This window comes from Piliocolobus tephrosceles, chromosome 5 (genome assembly GCF_002776525.5).
Source record: "Piliocolobus tephrosceles isolate RC106 chromosome 5, ASM277652v3, whole genome shotgun sequence".
Classification (NCBI taxonomy): Eukaryota; Metazoa; Chordata; class Mammalia; order Primates; family Cercopithecidae; genus Piliocolobus; species Piliocolobus tephrosceles.
The window spans coordinates 52,428,563-52,449,078 of NC_045438.1; the positions used below are offsets into that span (position 1 = coordinate 52,428,563).

The 20,516-nt window shown below is 43.5% G+C and overlaps 1 protein-coding gene across 1 annotated transcript in view; it reads left to right on the plus strand.

The window, feature by feature from the left end:
* The window catches only part of AKAP12 (A-kinase anchoring protein 12), a 121,193-nt gene that overhangs the window by 50,186 nt on the left and 50,491 nt on the right, over positions 1–20,516 (plus strand). The window contains exon 2 of the mRNA XM_023206148.1: positions 17,368–17,524. Coding sequence (XP_023061916.1) covers positions 17,368–17,524 — 157 coding nt within the window. The remainder of the gene's footprint in view (positions 1–17,367; positions 17,525–20,516) is intronic.

Genomic DNA, 20,516 nt, shown 5'->3' on the forward strand with positions numbered 1-20,516 from the left:
TTTTTTTTTTGAGACGGAGTCTCGCTCTGCCCCCCAGGCTGGAGTGCTGTGGTCGGATCTCAGCTCACTGCAAGCTCCGCCTCCCGGGTTTACGCCATTCTCCTGCCTCAGCCTCCCGAGTAGCTGGGATTACAGGCGCCCACTACCTCGCCTGGCTAGTTTTTTTTGTATTTTTTAGTAGAGACGGGGTTTCACTGTGTTAGCCAGGATGGTCTCGATCTCCTGACCTCGTGATCCGCCCGTCTGGGCCTCTCAAAGTGCTGGGATTACAGGCTTGAGCCACCGCGCCCGGCCAGGACCACATTTTTCAAGTGTGCTTGTATGGGGAACGAGTCCTGGTCTGTGTTCCACTCTATTACTGATGAAGCTAAAAATTAAAGGATTAATGGCATCGCTAGATGCGCTCTGTAACAGCTGGCAGCTCTAAAAGCTATTTTGACAGCTATAACTTGTGATTTATAAATGAGGTTAATGGATTCCTGTTAGAATGGAAAACGCGCTTGTGTAAGATCACTTATTCAAGCCATAGTCAGTACATACTGCAAGTGCTTTCACCTGAGGCTTGTATTTTTTTTCTGGAGGATTTTTGTTTTTAGTAGACATTGCAGGACATAGGTTTTTCTTTTCGTTTTAAAATTTGCAACAAATCCCAAATCACCAGAATTGCTGAAAACATGCTGTGAGAGATGAATGTCAAGTTCACAGTCACTGCCCTTCTCCAACAGAACCAACACTAGCCAGCCCTTGAGTGCAGATGGGGAGATTCAAACTGATATTCTCCACCCCTAATGTTGAGAGAGGTGGTTATGCAGCTTCAAGGTCCTCTGCAAACTCACCATACTTGGCTAGACAGTGAATGTATTTTTAATTAGGACTGATTTTGAGAGCGTTAGGTTATGTAGTAGTGAATATTGTAACCAGCCTGCGTGTCTCAGAAGGAGAAGTATGAGAAAATAGATTTGGTAGCAAACACCAACCAGCCAAACAAAAAAGCAAAAAGCCAAAAATCCATCTTGTGGTTGATGTGGTTTCCATAGGGCTTTGCCTCTCATATATAGTCACTTCTTAAGAAACGCTCTCCCTTTTTTTCTCAGTAGAGTAAGGTCTTGATAAGAAGATTGCAAGGTATGCAACATAACTGTTCTATAGAGTAATTTTGTGAAACCAGGAAATAAGAAAGAAGAGAAACTAGAGCTATTATTTGTCTTTCTTAGAATGTCTTGATCAATACATTCTATGCTGGCCCGTAAGAGAAAGGAAGCACAGGGCTTTTGAATAGAGACCCTGTCACCAGCTTAACTTTGTCAAGAGAGGGTGGTGGGCTTTTGCAGATGTCACTTTCCCTTGTGAGGTTTTAGCTTGGCTCTTAGCTCATTCAAAGCAAAGGCTGAGAGATGTTTAACTTGCAGATCCTTCCGTTATGGAACTTGGATTGTAATTTTTTCCTCCTTGGGTAACATGATGACTAGCATGGTTATGGCTGGCGTTTTGCTTTTGTTTTGTTTTGATACACTTTCGTGTTTAGAAGGTCAAACATCCAATGGGAAGAGGCATCTGAACAAGATGGTTTGGAAGCGTCCTTTTGAGACTGGAGAATTGTGTGGACTAACACAAATGTGTTCTTAGAATAGTCATCGTTTCTTTATGGGAAACATTATTCTGGCACCTGTTAATGCTTATAGGGACTAGTATTGTTGAGTTCCTTCTCCACTGAATTCAGGTAGCTTGATCAGGGGCCATTTTGGAGGATAGGAAGACTGGGCAGCGTCTGGAAAGGCCAACATCTTCGCTGCACACCCTACAGGGAGGGTGGGTGGAAGGCTCCACAGGGGCATCAGTTGGACATCATGACGAGCCCAGGCCCAGGTGACTGGGCCAGACAGAACGGAGAAGAACCACTCACTGTCATCTCATTCTCCTAGCACATCCCTCACCCAACTACAATCTTTCTCCACTTAGACATCCATGCCATTGGGTGCTCCTCAAAAAATCTGAAGCCAAGGAGATTGACCCCTGGCAGTGAGGCCCTGGAGTTCAGTTAGGACTCGTCAAAGACCTTTCACCTCTCACAGGTCAGCTTCGTCTCCCATCCCCTCACTGATGGTTCCCAGCCTTCACCAGATTCTTTATTTTATTTTATTTTTTTTGAGATAGAGTTTCACTCGTATTGCCCAGGCTGGAGTGCAATGGCGTGATCTCGGCTCACTGCAACCTCTGCCTCCCAGGTTCAAGCGATTCTCCTGCCTCAGCCTCCCGAGTAGCTGGGATTACAGGAATGCACTACCACTCCCAGCTCATTTTGTATTTTTAATAGAGATGGGGTTTCTCCATGTTGGTCAGGCTGGTCTCCAACTCCCGACCTCAGGTGATCCACCCATCTCGGCCTCCAAAGTGCTGGGATTACAGGTGTGAGCCACCTCGCCCAGCCCTGATTCTTGTTTTTAACCTCTTGCCCTCTCCCCTACCAAATCCCCTCCTCTTCCTCAGAAGTTAGTCCTTCTGGCTTCTCCCTGTAACCATAACTGTGTAGAAACTCCCCCTCTCTGCACGTAAACGGAGCTGCTTTCTGATTTACTTTCCTTTTGAGAGCTGGTCTCCAGTTGCTGTAGATCACCTCATCCAACGTCCCCTTCACCACCTGTCAGGTTCCCTTGGTCAGTATCATGCATTTCAGACAGCGGCTGCCCATTGGAATTACCTGGGAGAGCCTTAGAAACTACTAATACGTGGGTCCCTTTCCCAGAGATTCTGACTTAATTGGGTTTGGATATAACCACAACAACAGCCCCAAAAAAGTATTACCCCTCCTTCTATAGGCTCAGAGGATGAGAAATTTGCCCACATGTCTCACAGCTAATGCGTGGCTCAGCTGAGATTTCCTCTCATGGGTGGGTTTGCAAATCGTGCTCTGTCCTGGGCTACGCTGGATCCGGAGAAGCCCGGTAGGATCATTACCAGCTAACAAGGGGTCTTGCCGTTGCCTGCCCCTTAGGAATCAGTGGGCCTAGGCGAAGTCCCTGTTTTCCTCGGAGCTGACTGATAAACACTGGCTGTGCTCAGGCATCGGCAGGGCTGGATTCGCGTCACTTACTTTGGTATGCAGGAGGCTGCTTGTATGCTGTGGCGCACGGAGCTAAGCACACACGTCAGAGAAACCCATTTCAATTTATCATTTTAATTTTGCTATTAAGCATCCACAGACCCTAAATGGATTCTCCACCATGGCATCTGCAAGTCCATTATCAGAGCTAAATGTTTAATGACTTTATTAAGTAACCGATGGATGCCACAGTGTATAGGAAACTTTCTTGAGTTTTTTTCACATATAAGGAGGCATTTCTCAAAGTCCCTTGGGATGGCTTAACATAGCTCACCCCCAGCCAGCTGACTTGTGGCCTCTTTCCCTTCTTTCCATGTGCAGTGCCTTCTCTCTTGAATGCTGCGGCCAGCAGAGGTTCTGGCAGTGGAGCCCTCTGCCTAGCAGGCTTCAGAAAGGAGCCTGTGAGGCAGAGACATTTCCATTGAAAAGCAGTTTAGAATTCAGCCTCCATCTGCTAATTCCCATAGATGCTCTTTAGCAAACACAGGACACTTGTTTGTGGATTCAAAATTTGCTGCTTTTTCATTCTGTGTCATACATTTTGGTGATTGTGCTACAAATATTTGGAGTTGAACATAATGGGACAGTAACTGTTGATTCTTGGCTAAATCACATTATCTTAGGTCATCTTTGCAAACCAAGTGCATTCTACTGAAAAGGAGACAAGCAATTTTGCTTGTTCTTTTTCTCTTTCAGTCGAATGGAGCATGGATTTAGAAATGAAGTTGCAATGGGATGGGCAATACATTCTAACTGGGTTTTTAGTTAAAAATCAGCAATCAGTTTAAGCAATCTGTTTCAAAGGCAGTATAGCCACAAATTTGCAGATAGTGTGTAATACAGTTGTCATTCAGTATCTTAGAGGAATTGGTTCCAGAACCCTCCCACCCATGTTGGTACCAAAATACAAGGATGCTCACAAGTCCCACAGTTTGCCCTCTGGACCCAGGGGTTCCCTATCCTCAGCTTCAACCAACCAAGGATTGAAAAGATAGTATTTACAGGATGAGGAACTGCAGATATGGAAGGCTGACTGTATTTCACTTCGACAGGGGTCTCAATTATCCTCCTCATTGAATGGTAATATGTTGCCTGTTTTGGCAAAGTTTGGAGTAAACTTCTGTCTCCACCTCCCGTATTGCAGCTGTCAGCATGGTGAAGAGCCTGTGAGATGCTTGCGCTGATGTGTGCTGCCTAGGGCTGCCTAACACAAACCAAACAAACATCCCTTCTCAGGATGGGAGAAGAGCTTTTTATGAGACCATCTTGTGTCTTCCTGTTGCCCATCTCTGCCTTTTTCCCCATAAGCAGGTGACAGTTGTGCAGTGTTTAGGCACTACATATTTTTCATGTCTGATTGCCTCTGTCGTGGAATTTCAGATACTCCTGTCTTAGGGACACACCTATGATTAGAAGAAGTAATATTAGCCTCTAAAATTTTTGAACTTTAAAAGCGAGACTTTACTTGGGATAACGCTGGTTTCCTCCTCTGTCGAAATTGTTTATCTCTTGGACTCAAAAACTATTTAGCCTTTCTGTGGTACACAGTGGATTTCAAAACATTTGGTATTATCAGATTTCTAAGCAAGGATGTGATGTAATTATTTTACTACCAAATGAGGATTCCTTTGAGAGAAGCAGCCACTTAACGTGAGAGTAATTACTTGAATATGAAGTGGTGTGTAGGAATTAAGTAAGAACTGAGATCTTGACTTCCACTTATGCTATAGATAAAACCTGAAATGAATTTGCTGGTGCAGGGTCCCAGAAAAAACTAGTCGTGAGAATTGCCAGAATTGTCAGAAATGTGTTTTGAGGTGATTTATTTTTATTATTCTAACTATTCACAATAACATTTTGCTTGTTTTGCAATTAGAATCTGTGGAAGTCCAAGAAGTCAAGATGGTAATTAATTTGCCTGGGACAGCTGGTAGATGCAACAGCTCAGAGCAGTGGGTGGTGAGGAACTTGTCTTAGACATTCACGATGTAGGTCATGACACTGGAATATAAAGCTCTAGCTCTAGGGGTCTGTATTCTGTGCTGTGTAACTTGACATGATCTGGGACCCAAAGTCAAATAACTAATCAGGAGAAGTCAGGTGCTTTTTTGTTAAACCCAGAACTCCAGTATTCCTTTGAAGCTTAAGGGGAGAGTAAGTAACATGGTATCGGGCTTATTCCCTGTCCTTAACACAAGAATCCTTGGAATTGCTGGATTACATAGTCTTCTTCCCTGCGTGGACACCCAGTGCAACCATGGCTCACATGCCTAAGGTCTGTGTTCGATTGTATCATGGATCCAGCATAATTAAGAAGAGATGCATTTTCTTGGTTTAAAGTACCTTAGGGGAAAAAAAGAATACAATTCTTCAGGTTCAGCCTTGGAATTGTTCTTCTTTTCTTTTTTGTTTTTTTTTTTTTGATACGAAGTCTTGCTCTGTCACCAGGCTGGAGCGCGGCGCAATCTCAACTCACTGCAACCTCCACCTCCCAGGTTCAAGCGATTCTCCTGCTTCAGCCTCCCCAGTAACTGGGACTATAGGCCAGTGCCACCACACCCAGCTAATTTTTGTATTTTTAGTAGAGACGAGGTTTCACCATGTTGGCCAGGATGGTCTCAATCTCTTGACTTTGTGATCCACCCACCTCGGCCTCCCAAAGTGCTGGGATTACAGGTGTGAGCCACCGTGCTTGGCCTAAAGTTCTTTACTGGTTCTATGAGGCTGTGAGTAGTGGTTCTTAACCAGGAATGTTATCACCACCGCCTCAGGGGAGGTACACATTTCTTGGTGTTGGGGGTGGAGGGGGGCACCAGGGATGCCCCGTGTCCTGTAATTACCGTCCACAGTGTCCACAGAGAGGAAGATACTGGTTGTGTCAGAGACTTGGTCTAGGATTCACAGGTTTTTCTTCCAGTTGGATTTAATGAGCTTCTCTCTGTCCTAAGACCCAAATGCTGTGGGGTTTGCCAACATTACAAGGTAGGCATTTCACAGAATGGAATTCTGGCAGGCCATCTTCATGCAGTGAATTGCTGTCATTGGTAGGTGGTGCTTTTTATTGCCCCCATCTCCAGCAGAGATCTTATAAATTCCCTTTGCCTGAAATCAGCATGGTTGATCTCCCACCTAACCAGATTTAGAGTGCTTTGTTTTCTTTCACATACTTTCCCAGAGAACTTGGGAGTTTTAATACTTTTAAAAACAACTATAACATTTTATAAAGTGGAGGAATACTTGACTGAAGTGTTGTGCGTTGAAACATAACTGCATGCATCCATAGTGTCTTTAGTTATGGGGGATGTTAGTAGATGTGACTCGGAGAGGGTTCCATGAGGAACTCATTTTTAGAAAATGCAGTGATTTTCTCCTTAGAGATTCAGAATGCACATTAAGGAGTTTTTAAATTCTAAGTAAATCTGCTTAACCGTGTCCACCTCAGAGTTTCCCAAGCTAACCTGGAGCACAGAACACTTCTGAGATAATGCCTGATATGCTGGTGTCGGTACACCCAGTATGCTCATGCTCTCGGATACCAGTTTGATAAACACCGAACTTCAAGAATTTAGAGGCCTAATCTGTAGACAACATTCCTAATAAAATGAGTTCACCTGTAGTGGACAGTCCTTTGGAGTTTCCATAAGCAAAGTGAGATACATTATTTTCTAAGACATCCAACAATTTGAATATTAATGTTCAATGGAATTAATTTTGCATGCTAAAAGCAAGCTGATGATTTTGGTGGATCTCTCTTAGCGATCATTCTTTCTCATGTCCAAAGATGAGTTTGGGTTATTTCTCCTGAAATTATGGTTAACTAATTTTCATGAATTTTACTGAAAATGAGAAGAAACATGAAAATTTGGGATTTGTAGACAGAGGCAAGAAACTCTCTATCTGGTATTTATACCCCTCACCAAGCAGCACTCACGGGCCCACAAGTCCTTGTGCTGCGCGGAAACCGTTCCAGCTGCCTTCCTTAAATAGTAAGCGCTGCATTTCAAACCCAAAATAAAATTAATATTGGCTTTCTGAAAATTAGAACTTTTGCACTAGGATTAAATTAAATTAGTTCAACGAATGTGACAGCATGACAAAGCTGGTCTAAGCCAATCAGGTATTGAAAGTGGATAAATGTTGCTGTCGGGTGAATAGATCTTACTCGGCAGTTGGTGGGATGATGTAGTGTAGGCTCTAAACCCTATCTTGGAATGAAGACCTGCAGGATAAAGTGTGGTAGGACACGTGCGGTTCGGACAGCTGGGCCCTGTTGTTTTCGTCCTCTGGAGCTGGAGGGAAGGGGCCACAGGGACTGTGGGTGACGGTGAGGAGATGTTCACCCCCTTTTCTGAGTCCTTCAAATGAACTCAGTCGAGCTTACAGTGATGTCACCAAGCAGTAAGGGGATTTTTTTGGGTGGTTGGTTTTGTTTTGCTGAATATACGGGGTGGAAAGAAATATCATGAAATTTAAAACCATCAGTGGCTTTATTTAAAGATCAGAGGCTTCATGGCATCTGTAGGTTAAGACCTGGGACCTGCTGCCACCCTCAAGAGGACCCGCTGCCTCTTCCCTGAGGAAAACTGGCAGCAGGAAGAGAGCTCTGGAGGTCAATTTCTCAGAGATAAGGGCTTCTTATTTTTAGAGATCGCCGCAATCACGCCCTCCCCGGGATGCATCCTCTTCTCAGTTTCATGTGGTTGGAGAGAGCTTTTGACTCCATGCTTTGATAATACCTCTGAAACCCGATAAGCAGTTCATTTTCTCTCTTTTAAAAACCTTGCTAGTTAAAAGGCCTCCTCCTATTTTTCTTTTGCAGACTGCCTTAAATCTTTTTTTAAATTCATGGAATATAAACGTATATTCCTGATTGCCTTAGCAGTGCTTATTATATATACTGAGCTAATTAAAAATCACATCGGCCAGGTGCGGTGGCTCACGCCTGAAATCCCAACACTTTAGAAGGCTGAGGTGGGCGGATCATCTGAGGTCAGGAGTTTAAGACCAGCCTGGCCAATGTGGCAAAACCCCATCTCTACTAAAAATACAAAAATTAGCCAGGTGTGGTGGCACACACCTGTAATCCCAGTTATTTAGGAGGGTGAGGCAGGAGAGTCGCTTGAACCCGGGAGGTGGAAGTTGCAGCGAGCCGAAATCATGCAACTGCACTCCAGCCTAAGAGACAGAGCGAGACTCCATCTCAAAAATAAATAAATAAAATAAAATAAAGTAACAATCATTTTCTTGCCATTCTCTACAGAATTAACAGTAATGTTTTACACTCTTAAAGAAAGCCTCTTTAAAATAGCTTTAACACTGAGGTTTTAATAAGGTTTATTTCTGCGTCTCAGAGAACTGAGATGCAGCATCTTCAGGCTGAACTTCTTGGAAGGCATGACAGTGTCGGGGAAGGAATGGAGAAACTAAAGAATTCGATCCAGTTCCCTCATAAAAATTAGGGCTATTGTTCATCTAAAGTTCTCATAGATCTGGATCACCAATGGAATAATACATTTCTGCATTTAGCCTCCATCTTATTTTCAGCCTACTTCTGGAAATTTAAATATACATTGGAAAATACATTGTATGCCTAGGTTGAAATAAAAGGTTTTTTGTTTGTTTTTTTGTTTTTTGCCAGTCTGGATTGCTGTTTGAAGTATTTAATTTTAGAGTGAGTACACCAATTGGAGCTATAGCCATTGACTTGTGTGAAATAAATCATCAGTCTTAATGATAGCTCTTTGAGTTACACTGATGGGTGGACTCACTGATACACACCACACAGCTGTGTGTGTGTGTGTGTGTGTGTGTGTGTGTTGTGGGGGCAGGATCACTTGCCCTAGCAACCTGAGGATTTGAACCAACCAGGAACCTCAGGGAAAAAAACGCTACTATGGACCGGGCACGGTGGCTCACACCTGTAATCCCAGCACTTTGGGAGGCCAAGGCGGGCGGATCACAAGGTCAGGAGTTCAAGACCAGCCTGACCAACATGGTGAAACCATCTCTACTAAAGATAGAAAAATTAGCCAGGCGTGGTGGCGTGCACCTGTAATCCCGGCTACTCAGGAGGCTGAGGCAGGAGAATCACTTGAAACCAGGAGGTGGAGGTTGCAGTGAGCCAAGACTGTGCGACTGTCCTCCAGTCTGGGGGACAGAGTGTGACTTTGTCTCAAAAAAAAAAAATAGGCTACTGTGTCTTCTTTTCTTTTCCTGTGAGCAAGTCTGTGATTTCAAAGCCACGGCCATGTTACCTATAGCCACACCCCATGTCTTGATGTGCAGCCCCGTATGAATGTATGTCCTGGGATGTGTGTGTGTGTGTGTGTGTGTGTGTGTGTGTGTGTGTATAGTGAGATGTGTCGCTTCTACCAAGCTGTGTCTAATCTTGTTGGATTCTCTTATCATTTCACATCTCGGACTCAAACCAAATGCTGCCTCCTTTGAAACCCTCCTTAACAGAAACACAAGGACCATTTATAAAAGGTGACCATAGTGTGAGATAAGGGCTGGAAAGTACTGGGATAGCACATCGACCTTGATTTGATCAAATGGACCAAGTCTCATAAAATGGCTGCTGAGTGCTTTTCTATTTAGAAAGAGAATTTCCCCCGATATGATTTCATTTGAATTTCACACAATCCAAAAACAGAGACAGTATTAGTCTCAGTTTGTAACTGGGAAAATGAGCTCAGAGGTAAAGTTCCATAGCTGAGAGGAGCTTTTGGACTCTAACCAAGACCTTGTACGTGCTGTGCTATCTTCTGTTTCCCCCATGCCTTCTATAGTTTAAAAAGAAAAGAAAAGAAAAATCACAGACGGCCCTCCTCCATTTAGACCTTTATATAAACCACCTTTACCCGCTTTGTCCTGCCCAGACCTAGAAAATCAGAAAGATTAGACGCCTTTGCCATTTGCCAGGTGTTATTGTTGAGTGCAGAGCAGGAAGAACACAGGTAACAACTCCCAGAGCTTTCATTTTAGAGAGGAACACACAAGGCATGGAACAAGTAATTCCCAAGCCCACAATTATTGTTAACAAATAATATAACAAAGACAGCTAAAATTTATGTTAATGGTTGACTTATTAAGAACTTAATATGTGCCTGGTGATGTTTCAAATATTCTTTGAGGCATATAAAAATGAATTCTTGGCCAGGCGAGGTGACTCACGCCTATAATCCCAACACTTTGGGAAGCCAAAGCGGGTGGATCACTTAAGGTCAGGAGTTCGAGACCAACCTGACCAACATAGTGAAACCCCGTCTCTACTAAAAATACAAAAAAATTAGCCAGGTGTGATGGCACTTGCCTGTAATCCCAATTACTCAGGAGGCTGTGGCGGGAGAATCACTTGAACCCAGGAGGCGGAGGTTGCTGTGAACTGAGATCACACCACTGCACTCCAGCCTGGGTGACAGAGTGAGACTCTGTCTCAAAAAAAGAAAAATGAATTCTTTTTTTTTTCTCTATTTTAAAAGCCAGTCAGGTTTAGCAGTGTGGGGTTGTATACCAACTTTAGTAACACTGATGTTAATTTCTGATAACCCATTATCATCGGACCAGCCTAAAAATGAATTATTAACTCCATTTTACAGAGAACGGGGAAGATATGAGGTAGGCAAGAAATGTGCTCAAGGTCGTGAAAGTAACTTCCTTAAGGTGGAAGCAAATGTATATGAAACACCCTTGTGAAATGAGTACATAATGCATAGGATAGATGTGTTCTCTGTCAGGAGCCTGGAGTGGTCTGCTGTAGAACTGTGATATGCTTGGCTCTGTCCTGGTCAATGTTTTTGATGAATGGCTTAGCTGAGGACATTAATATGCTATTTACATTTGGCGATGATATAAACAGAGGAGTTAAAGCTCCAGCAGTGTGACCTGTTGCCTTAGATGATCTTAAGAGATTTATGAACCCTGGCAAGTCAGGTTATTAACATGCTTGAAGCCTAAGAAGCTATGAGTTTTAGGGTTCAATGTGTTTTCACTTTTACAATGATAAAGTGAGTAAAAAGGAAACCACGTCTGTTCTCCCAATCTCCCTCTAAAAGGACAAAACCAAACAATAACAGTGCCATAGAGGTAGCCATTATTAAAGATTTGGTACATATCGTTCCAGACTTTTAAAAAATGCTTATACAAACATTGACTCCTTTTCGCTCTCCCTTTTCCTCTTCCTCTCCCTCTTTGTTAGTGGTTTATTTTTGTTTGGTTTGGTTTTAAACACATAAAACAATCAAATATTCTCAGCAGCTTGCTTCTTTTCCCCCTTAAACTGGGGACATCTTCACCCATGAGTGTGTCTAAATTGATCTGCATAGCTTTTGATGCTGTCTATTGCATGGACGTCTCATAATTTAACTACTCTCCTCTACTGATAGACATTTAAGTGTTTTTTTGTTTGTTTGTTTTTGTACTTTTTGCTATTATAAAGTATTTAGTACTTATTTATTTTTTCTTTGTAGAGACTAGGTTTCTCTTTGTTGCCCAGGCTGGTCTCGAACTCCTGGCCTAAAGCAATTCTCCTGCCTCAGACACTCAAAGTGCTGGAATTATTAGCATAAGGCACCATGGCCAATCCTATTATAAGTTATTATGTGTTGCACATCATAAATATGTAATGCCATATCTATTAGAATGGCATGGTGTAGCTAACGGGTTTGCATAGTTAAAATTCTATCCCTATTTCCAAATTGCCTTCCAGGGATATTGTTTACTGATTTATACTCTGGTTTTCATTTTTTTCTGTTTGACATTTTTAAAGATTTGCTTTCAAAACGCTTTCTATTAGAATGAAGGATAAAACACAGTGAAGAGGTTTCTTTACAAGTTTGTCATGGGATTTAAAATTCCTTCCAGATCATCTTCAATTCTGATCATGTGTGGGTGTGTCCTGGTTATGTTGGCTTCTGGTTCCTTCCCATGAAGGCCACTTACAGATTTGCTTCTTGGTCGTGCTGCTCTGGGTGGAACGAATTGCCCTGTTGGAGCCTCGTCTACGTGTGAACTGCGGGAGTGCTGGGCCACTTGCACCCGGTCATCCAATGAGCATGTAGATCCGGGAGTATCACTTCTGCAGTGAAAAGAGTTGCTTTAGTTGGCTTACATCCTCTGCCTCCGGCATCCTGACAGCTGTCAAGGGCTCATCATTTTACAACTTCATTAAAGAGCCTGGTACTCTTGTTTCTTACTCTGCAAAGGAGGGCCCCAGAAAGCTGTGCAATCCTGTGGAGAAGGAAGTGGATGGAGAAGTCTCTTAGTTTTTCTGTGGTGCCTTGGCTACCACTTGGACATTCTTGGTTGTTGTTCTTACAGAAATGAGAGGAAAACACTGTTGCTGGAAACATTTGAGGTTTTTAGGGTCTTTTTTTTTTTTAACAGCTTGTTTAGTTGTCATGTGGAATATACTTCATGGGAATAAACTCTGGCTGACCCACTCAAAGGATATAAGCTTGAAAACATTTAGGGTTTTGATTTGTTCAAAGGAGGCATTTGTGCTTTTTGAAGCACAAATCCAGTGGGAAAATAGGTTTTCTGCTGCTTACCATGTTTAAGTGTAAGGAGCGTGTCTTTCAAGTCTAGTTCTCATCTCGAAAGAAATAACTATTTATAAAACTAAGTTCAGGGTGGATGGATAAAGCTTCGGGGAAGAAAAAGTGAAATACACATTTCCTCCTTCTTTCTTGTTTGATAACAGTTAAGTCCCAATGTTACTTTCCTCCTTGAAATGGGTGGCCCTCGAATCCCATCTGGCTCCACCGAATCCCATCTGGCTCCACAACCTCCCATCCCATGTGCCACTATGTTGTGTCTGCATCTTTCAGGGTCTCTCTGGGCAGAGCTGTGTGTAAATCCTGTCTTCTGTGGCCATTTGAGTTACAGGGAAAAGAGAGACTGATTGAAGGGAAGCAAGGTGCATGTTTATTGATGAAGAAGTGTATCCACAACGTATGAAACCATCAGGTCATAAAATAACACGTCTTCCCCATTATTTTTTAAGTGAATGCTTTGCCTATATATATACACGTAGAAAACATGGGAAAGACTTAAATGAATGTGGGTTTGAAATCCTCTGATTTGAGGTGACTAACTTATTGATAACTATCAGAAGGCCCTGAATTTTTAACAATGGTGTGAATTATTTAGATGGTTTGGGGATGGGAGAAAAAACAAAAACACTTCTGATTTGGAGTGAAATAAAGGGAATTATCCATCTTTAACAACACGTGGGGTTTGCAAAAGTGTAGACATGTCTGAATGTGACAGTCTGACTAGGAATGAAGTCCCATTTTGTGTGGAGTGTTGGTGCCTCATGGGCTCTGAAAGCTCACCTGAGACATCACCCTTCAGGTCAAAGCTTGGGTACCCTGGGGGGATGCAAGCTATTCACAGTAAAATAGACTCAAAACTCAGGTTCAGTAACGTCACTGTCATAAATTGTTTTCTTCCGAAGTTAATAATGTATCTAGTGCCTTTCGCAAGTAGGGACAGTTACCCTGTGGTTACTGAAAATTACTATCTCGTAATGCATTCATTATGATACTTAGGATATAAGGGTGTCTAGCATTTGACCTCGTTTTCAAGGGTCCTTCTTTTTATCATCTAATGTGCTTTGCTATGCATGTGTAACATCTCTTTTTTTTTAATTTTTTTTGGAGACAGAGTCTCCCTCTGTTGCCCAGGCTGGAGCGTATGATCTCAGCTTGCTGCAACTTCCACCTCCCAGGTTCAAGCGATTCTCCTGCCTCAGCCTCCTGAGTAGCTGGGACTACAGGCACACACCACCACACCTGGCTAATTTTTTGTATTTTTAGTAGAGACGGAGTTTCACCGTGTTAACCACAATGGTCTCGATCTCCTGCCCTCATGATCTGCCCGCCTTGGCCTCCCAAAGTGCTGGGATTACAGGTGTGAGCCACCGCGCCCAGTGTAACATTTCTTTTTTAAATTATGGTTTTATTTGGAGACGAGGGTCTCTCCATGTTGTCCAGGCTGGCCTCAAACTTGTGGGCTCAAGCAGTCCTCCTGCCTCAGTCTCCCAAGTGCTGGGACTACAGCACGCATCGCAGTGCCCGGCTCGGTAACATTTCTAAAAGAGTAGACAGAAATTTGTGCCTGTGTGCTACAGAGTCTTCATGTTTAAAGAGACTCAATTTGGCTCCAACTAAAGATATCTTGGATTAGACAATTCACAAAAGATTATAATAATTTTTTCAATAATTTTAGGTAGTTTGTAGAACCTAAACTCTATAGAACTTCAGAGTTCTGGTTCCTAAACAAGAGGCACAACTGACCAAAGTTTATTGCTTTGAAATTGAGGTATTAAGATGGCTCTTTTATGTTCCCTGTTTAGTTTGCCATATCAGGAAACTGTTTATGTCAACGGTTTCTAGGTTTAAGATTCACTGGGTTACCATGTAGTCCACAATAATATGTGATTCCTGCTTTCCTCCCCCAACTTTTCTTCCTGTTATTAGTCAAATCTAAGTCCTGTGTACATACTCAATGATATTTAGTTAAAATACTCTGACATTTGACTGGGCACAGTGGCTCATGCCTGTAATCCCAGCACTTTGGGAGGCTGAGGCAGGAGGATCAACTGAGATCAGGAGTTGGAGACCAGCCTGGCCAACATCGTGAAATCTCGTCTCTACTAAAAATACAAAAATTAGCTGGGCATGGTGGCAGGCGCCTGTAATCCCAGCTACTCAGGAGGCTGAGGCAGAAGAATCGCTTGAACCCAAAAGGCGGATGTTGCAGTGAGCCAAGATCACGCCATTGGACCACAACCTGGGGGACAAGAGTGAAAATCCATCTCAAAAAAAAAAAAGAAATACTCTGACATTTTTGCTGATGGGCTTCGTGGAGACACACTACCCCCTTCTCAATTCCCTACCCCCTGCTTTTGTCTTTAGGTTTCATTTAAAATTCCCATCTTTCATATTTTGGTAAGAGAAGACTTTAAGTGGAAATGTAATCTGAGTATTCTGTTTAATAAACGGACTCAGCATGGGCATTTTGAAGCCAACAATCCCATCTGTAGGGTAAGTATTAAACTACAGTGGTATTATTTCAGGAGGAAGCTCATGCAGTTGAAGGACAGCCTTGCTGGGAGCCAAGAACAGCCAGGTGAAATCAATTTAGCACAACTCACGGCTTCTGGATTGCATGTCTTGAACTCAGTTCCTTCAGGGTTCAGGGTCTTGAGTCAGTGGTGTGGCCAGAGTCATTCATTAGCCTGGAAGCAGGATTGAATGATGTCAGACCGAGTGCGGAGCTGAGATTGCTTTGTAGCATGCAGATCTGTACCAGACCTTTTCCAGACCTGTTCCAGACCTAGAATACCCTTTAAGTCATTTTATAGTTGTGTGTAGTAACAGGAGCTTCAAAACATGGCACCTATCTTTATGTTGAGAGCCTTAAACAGAAAAACCCTGGAAATAGTTGGTGGCAAGAGCTGTTTTCGGGCCATGATGCTCCCATTCCTGAGCTGTGTGACCTGGGGCAAGACAACCCCACCCCACTAGAATTGCTTTGAGTCCCAGTGTCATTATTATAAAATGGAAATAGCAGTTGCCTACGCTGGTTTTAAGATAAATGAGATATCTGTATATATAACATTGTTGTATATTACAATGTTGAAACATTTAGGTTCCTAATGGTCATTGTTTCTACTGGCTTAAAATTTTTTTACCTATATTCTCAGGATTAAAAATATGACCAAGAGCAGGCCGGGCCGGGTGGTTCACACCTGTAATCCTAGCACTTTGGGAGGCAGAGGTGGGCGGATCACTTGAGGTCAGGAGTCTGAGACTGGCCTGGCCAACATGGCAAAACCACGTCTCTACTGAAAATACAAAAATTAGCCAGGCGTGGTGGCACACGCCTTTAATCCCAGCTATGTGGGCAGCTGAGGCAGGAGGAGGATCACTTGAACCTGGGAGGTGGAGGTTGCAGTGAACCGAGACCGCACCACTGCACTTCAGTCTGGGTGACAGAGTGAGACTCCATCTCAAAAAAAAAAAAAAAAAAAGTATTATATGACCAAGGGCATGCCTACATGCCTGCTGATTTTGTGAGGTTTTTTTGTTTTTGTTTTTTGTTTTTCTCGCTCTGTCACCCAGGCTGGAGTGCTGTGGCTCGATCGCTGCTCACTGCAACCTCCACCTCCCACATCCACCTCCAGGTTCAAGTGATTCTCCTGCTTCAGCCTTCCGAGTAGCTGGGACTACAGGCATGCGCCCCCATGCCTGGCTAATTTTTTTGTATTTTTAGTAGAGACGGAGTTTCACTATGTTGGCCAGGCTGGTCTTGAACTCCTCATCTCGTGATCTGCCTGCCTTGGCCTCCCAAAGTGCTGGGATTACAAACGTGAGCCACCTCACCTGGCCATGCCTGCTGATTTTGAAAGTGATGCCATTGATTGCATAGGGCATCCTGTGGGGAGGATTGCAAATGACCATTGTAGTAATATTTTTAAGGAAAAAGCAATGACCCAAATGCACGTGTTATATGTGTCTTGTTTGCTCGCTGGGCTCTGGGAGCACTGGCCTTCGCACCAAGGGGCCTCCCTTCTCTGCACACCCTTTACCCTTTTCTCACGCAGCCCTTGCCTGTGGAAATGAGGTCTCAGCTTTACCATTACTTCCTCAGAGAAGTCCTGGACACCCCCAGCCTTGGTTAGGGCTGGTTTGTTTTTTGTTTGTTTGTTTGTTTGTTTTTAATGAAAAGGGCTCTGTTTATTATTATTTGTTCTATGTATGCCTCCTTTATGATGTTTCCACAACTGCAGTTTAGTAATTATTTGTTTAAAAGTCTGCCTTCTGACTTGTTCAGTCAATTATGTTTAACCTGCATCTAATCGCAAGGAAACATTATTTATTATTTTAAAGTAAAAAAGGGGTTTTTAAGTGTGCCTTCCATAGTAATTTGTAAGCTCAAAGCTTTGGGAAACACATCTGATTTATTAATGTTTGTATCTGAAATAGGTCTGGAAAGGTGAGTGTATGTGTCTGGTGTTCCAATGAATGAATTAATGAGTGGATGAATGGCTCCTGGGCACACTTTCCCTGTCAAGGCCCTGTCTGCTTGTAAGGTAGCTGGATCTTTCAGACAAATATAAGACTTAACTCTTCATTGTTTCTGAACTTCCTTTTCTCTGTATTTCTTCTTTCACTGCTTTATATTCTGGAAGTTAATGCCTTGTTTCTTGACTTGGTCATGAGGACCGAAATTAAGTTTCTATGGCTTTGTCTTTCTCATAGCTCCTACAGAAGAATGGTCAGCTGTCCACCATCAATGGCGTAGCTGAGCAAGACGAGCTCAGCCTCCAGGAGGGTGACCTGAATGGCCAGGAAGGAGCCCGGAACGGTCAAGGAGCCCTAAATAGCCAGGAGGAAGAAGAAGTCATTGTCACAGATGGTAAGCTGCCCCTCCAGGAACTGGAAGGCACACAGCACTTGCAACAAACTTGAACTCAGCAGAAAATACTCTGTCATACTGCCTGGTGGTGGATTGACGTTAATAGCAGAAACAATCAATTGGTTACAAAAGGAAGTACTTATCTGACCATTTGGATACCCCCTATACTTAGACCTTGAAGTTATGTTTCCTTTTTCTTATCTGGAACTTGATGCTTTTTAAATTATTGTTGCTCTGTCCCAGCTACTTGTCTGGAGTTATATGAGTTCTTGTTGGAAACAGAAGTCATGGTTGCTTTAACAGTATCTCTCTCTCTAGAGAGGAGCCTGCTATACTTGCACAACTTTTTCTGCACATACCCTTCTTTGCTTAAACTATGATGTGCTGCACGTTTTATAGCTCTTGAGCCTAGAGATCCTCGAGGCATGGTTAGTGAAGAGTGATCATTTGGACACAGTATTGGGATCTGATTTTTACCCACATGGGGAGTGGGGAACCACATCTTAAGGTCAGAATTGAGCGCATATGGACCAGTAAGTCTCTTGTGAAAAGTGAAAGGCTGCATGTTGAAGAAGGACCTTTGTCTACTCTGAGTTCATTGTTTCATTTAATCATAAATAAAGGGATAACCCGTAACCGCTATCAAAGATATGTAAAATGATGATTCGGCATACGGTAAATTGATTCATGTAACGTGAATAAGAGAGACAAATGAAGGGAAAAATCCTTTCACAGGAGATTCAACATCGCCTCACTTAGATGAGATTCTTCAAACATGTGGAACCTGTTTTTCTTCTTGTTTGATGCCCCCACAGAGCTGCTTCAAGCAGGGAGCTGCTTTTGAAGTTGGTGGGAATACTTATCTGTCTATAGCACCACAGGCACAATATAAAGTTAGAAATATACACAGTCTCACGGGCGGAGTATTTGCATGACCTAGCGTGAGAGTTTCAAATAATTTTCACCCAAATGATTGGAATGGACCCAACTCAAATTCCCAAGTCCAAAGCTTTGTCCTTCCCATGTTAACTTTTGAGTCAAGTCAAGCACCAGCAACATGTGAGCTTACTATGGCCAAGTCCATAAGGTTAAGACAAGGCAACTTGGTGACCACCAAATGAATTGTGCAAGGTGAGAACTGCAGGGTTCAGGTGGAGCTGTCACTTGAGGTCAGAGGAGAGACTGGGGGAGGCTGGATTTAGATGTGTCTAAACAAGGAATGCCAGCAAAAGTGAGGAGAATAATAACAGCCAACACTTTATGTGCTTTTATTATAGGGCCCAGAGAGGTGCCTTTTGTGTGTTACCACCTTTAATAGATACAGCAACCCTATGAAGTAGGTAATATTGTTCCCAAGAGGCAAATCCAGATCAGCAGATTCCAAAACCACTTAACCGCTGCGCGCTGACTGTGCAGGGCAGGTTCGGAGGCTGGTGTGTTGGAACAGCCTGGCCCCAGTTTTTATTGAAGGGTGTAGAATGAAAGCCCAGAAGGGAAACGGGGCCAGATAACAGGGCCCTGAAAGCAGAATGGAGTTTAGAAAGTATGTAGTGGACAACGTGTGATCACTGAACTGTGCCACCAAGGGGGTGCTGGAGGCTTCTTGTCTGACTTAGCTTATCTGTAGGATGGATAAGAGGAGGGAGGGATGGGGCAGGGACACACGTTTTTTCATAGAATCCCAAATAGCCTGGAAATTCTTTTTTAATCTGCGGCATGTTTACTGGAGGTCTTAAGGTTATCTTCCCTTGTCCAGTTGTGATTTCTTTTACATTTCAGCCACGTGGGTAAACACCGATTTTCACAGTGAGTGATTCAGTCTCTCCCCTGTGACTATTCCATTGTCTCCCTGAGGTGACCCAGGCCTCTGACCATGGCCTCAGAGGTCTGAGCAAATATCAAATCCCCCATGCAGGAAGGGTGGTGATTTTTATTTTTTGAGACGGAGTCGCACTCTGTCGCCCAGGCTGGAGAGCAGTGGCTCGAGCTCAGCTTACTGCAACGTCTGCCTCCCCGCACCCTCCCCCTACCCCCGGCTCAAGTGATTCTCCTGCCTCAGTCTCCTGAGTAGCTGGGACGTGCCACCACACCTGGCTAAATTTTGTACTTTTAGTAGAAACGGGGTTTCACCATGTTGGCCAATCTGGTTTTGAACTCCTGACCTCAAGTGATATGCCCGCCTCCGCCCTCCAAAGTGGTGGGATTATAGGTGTGAGCCATCATGCCCCACTGTGGAAAAGTAGTAATTAATACACATTTTTTGTTTTTGCTGTTGTTTGTTTATTTTGAGACAGGGTCTTGCTCTATCACCCAGGCTAGAGCGCAGTGGCATGATTTTGGCTCACTGCAACCTCCGCCTCCCGGGTTCAAGCGATTCTCCTGCCTTAGCCTCCCAAGCGGCTGAGATTACAGGCATGCACCACCACGCCCTGCTAATGTTTGTATTTTTATTAGAGACAGGGTTTCACCATGTTGGCCAGGCTGGTCTTGAACTCCTGACCGAAGGTGATCGCCCGCCTCAGCCTCCCAAAGTGTTGGGATTACAGGCGTGAGCCACCGTGCCCAGCCACTCATGATTAGGTTTTATGGTTGCTTCCAGAAATCAGAATTCTACATGACAGTTTGCTGTAGTATAGACAAAGGCATAATTTGGCCTGTGACACTGACCTGTAGGATTTGGGACTCGTTTGTTTCTACCACTGTCCACTTAAATAAGAAGAGGGCTTACTCATTTTGGTCCCTGGGAGGATTAGCCCACAGTGGAATTTGGTCCTGCTGTAGATAAAATAGCAAGATCAGCCGATGGGAGAAAATAATGAACAAGGACCATTCCTGCTGGAGGGTTTTTACTTTACAGCGACAGACAGTATTTAGACAAAGCCAGAGGTGACATTATTTTCCCCATCTTGACTCACTTGCGCTAAAACTGGAAATACTGGTAATTCAGAACCAACCCTCCTCCTCCTGTAATGAAAACAGAATTCTGCTTCTT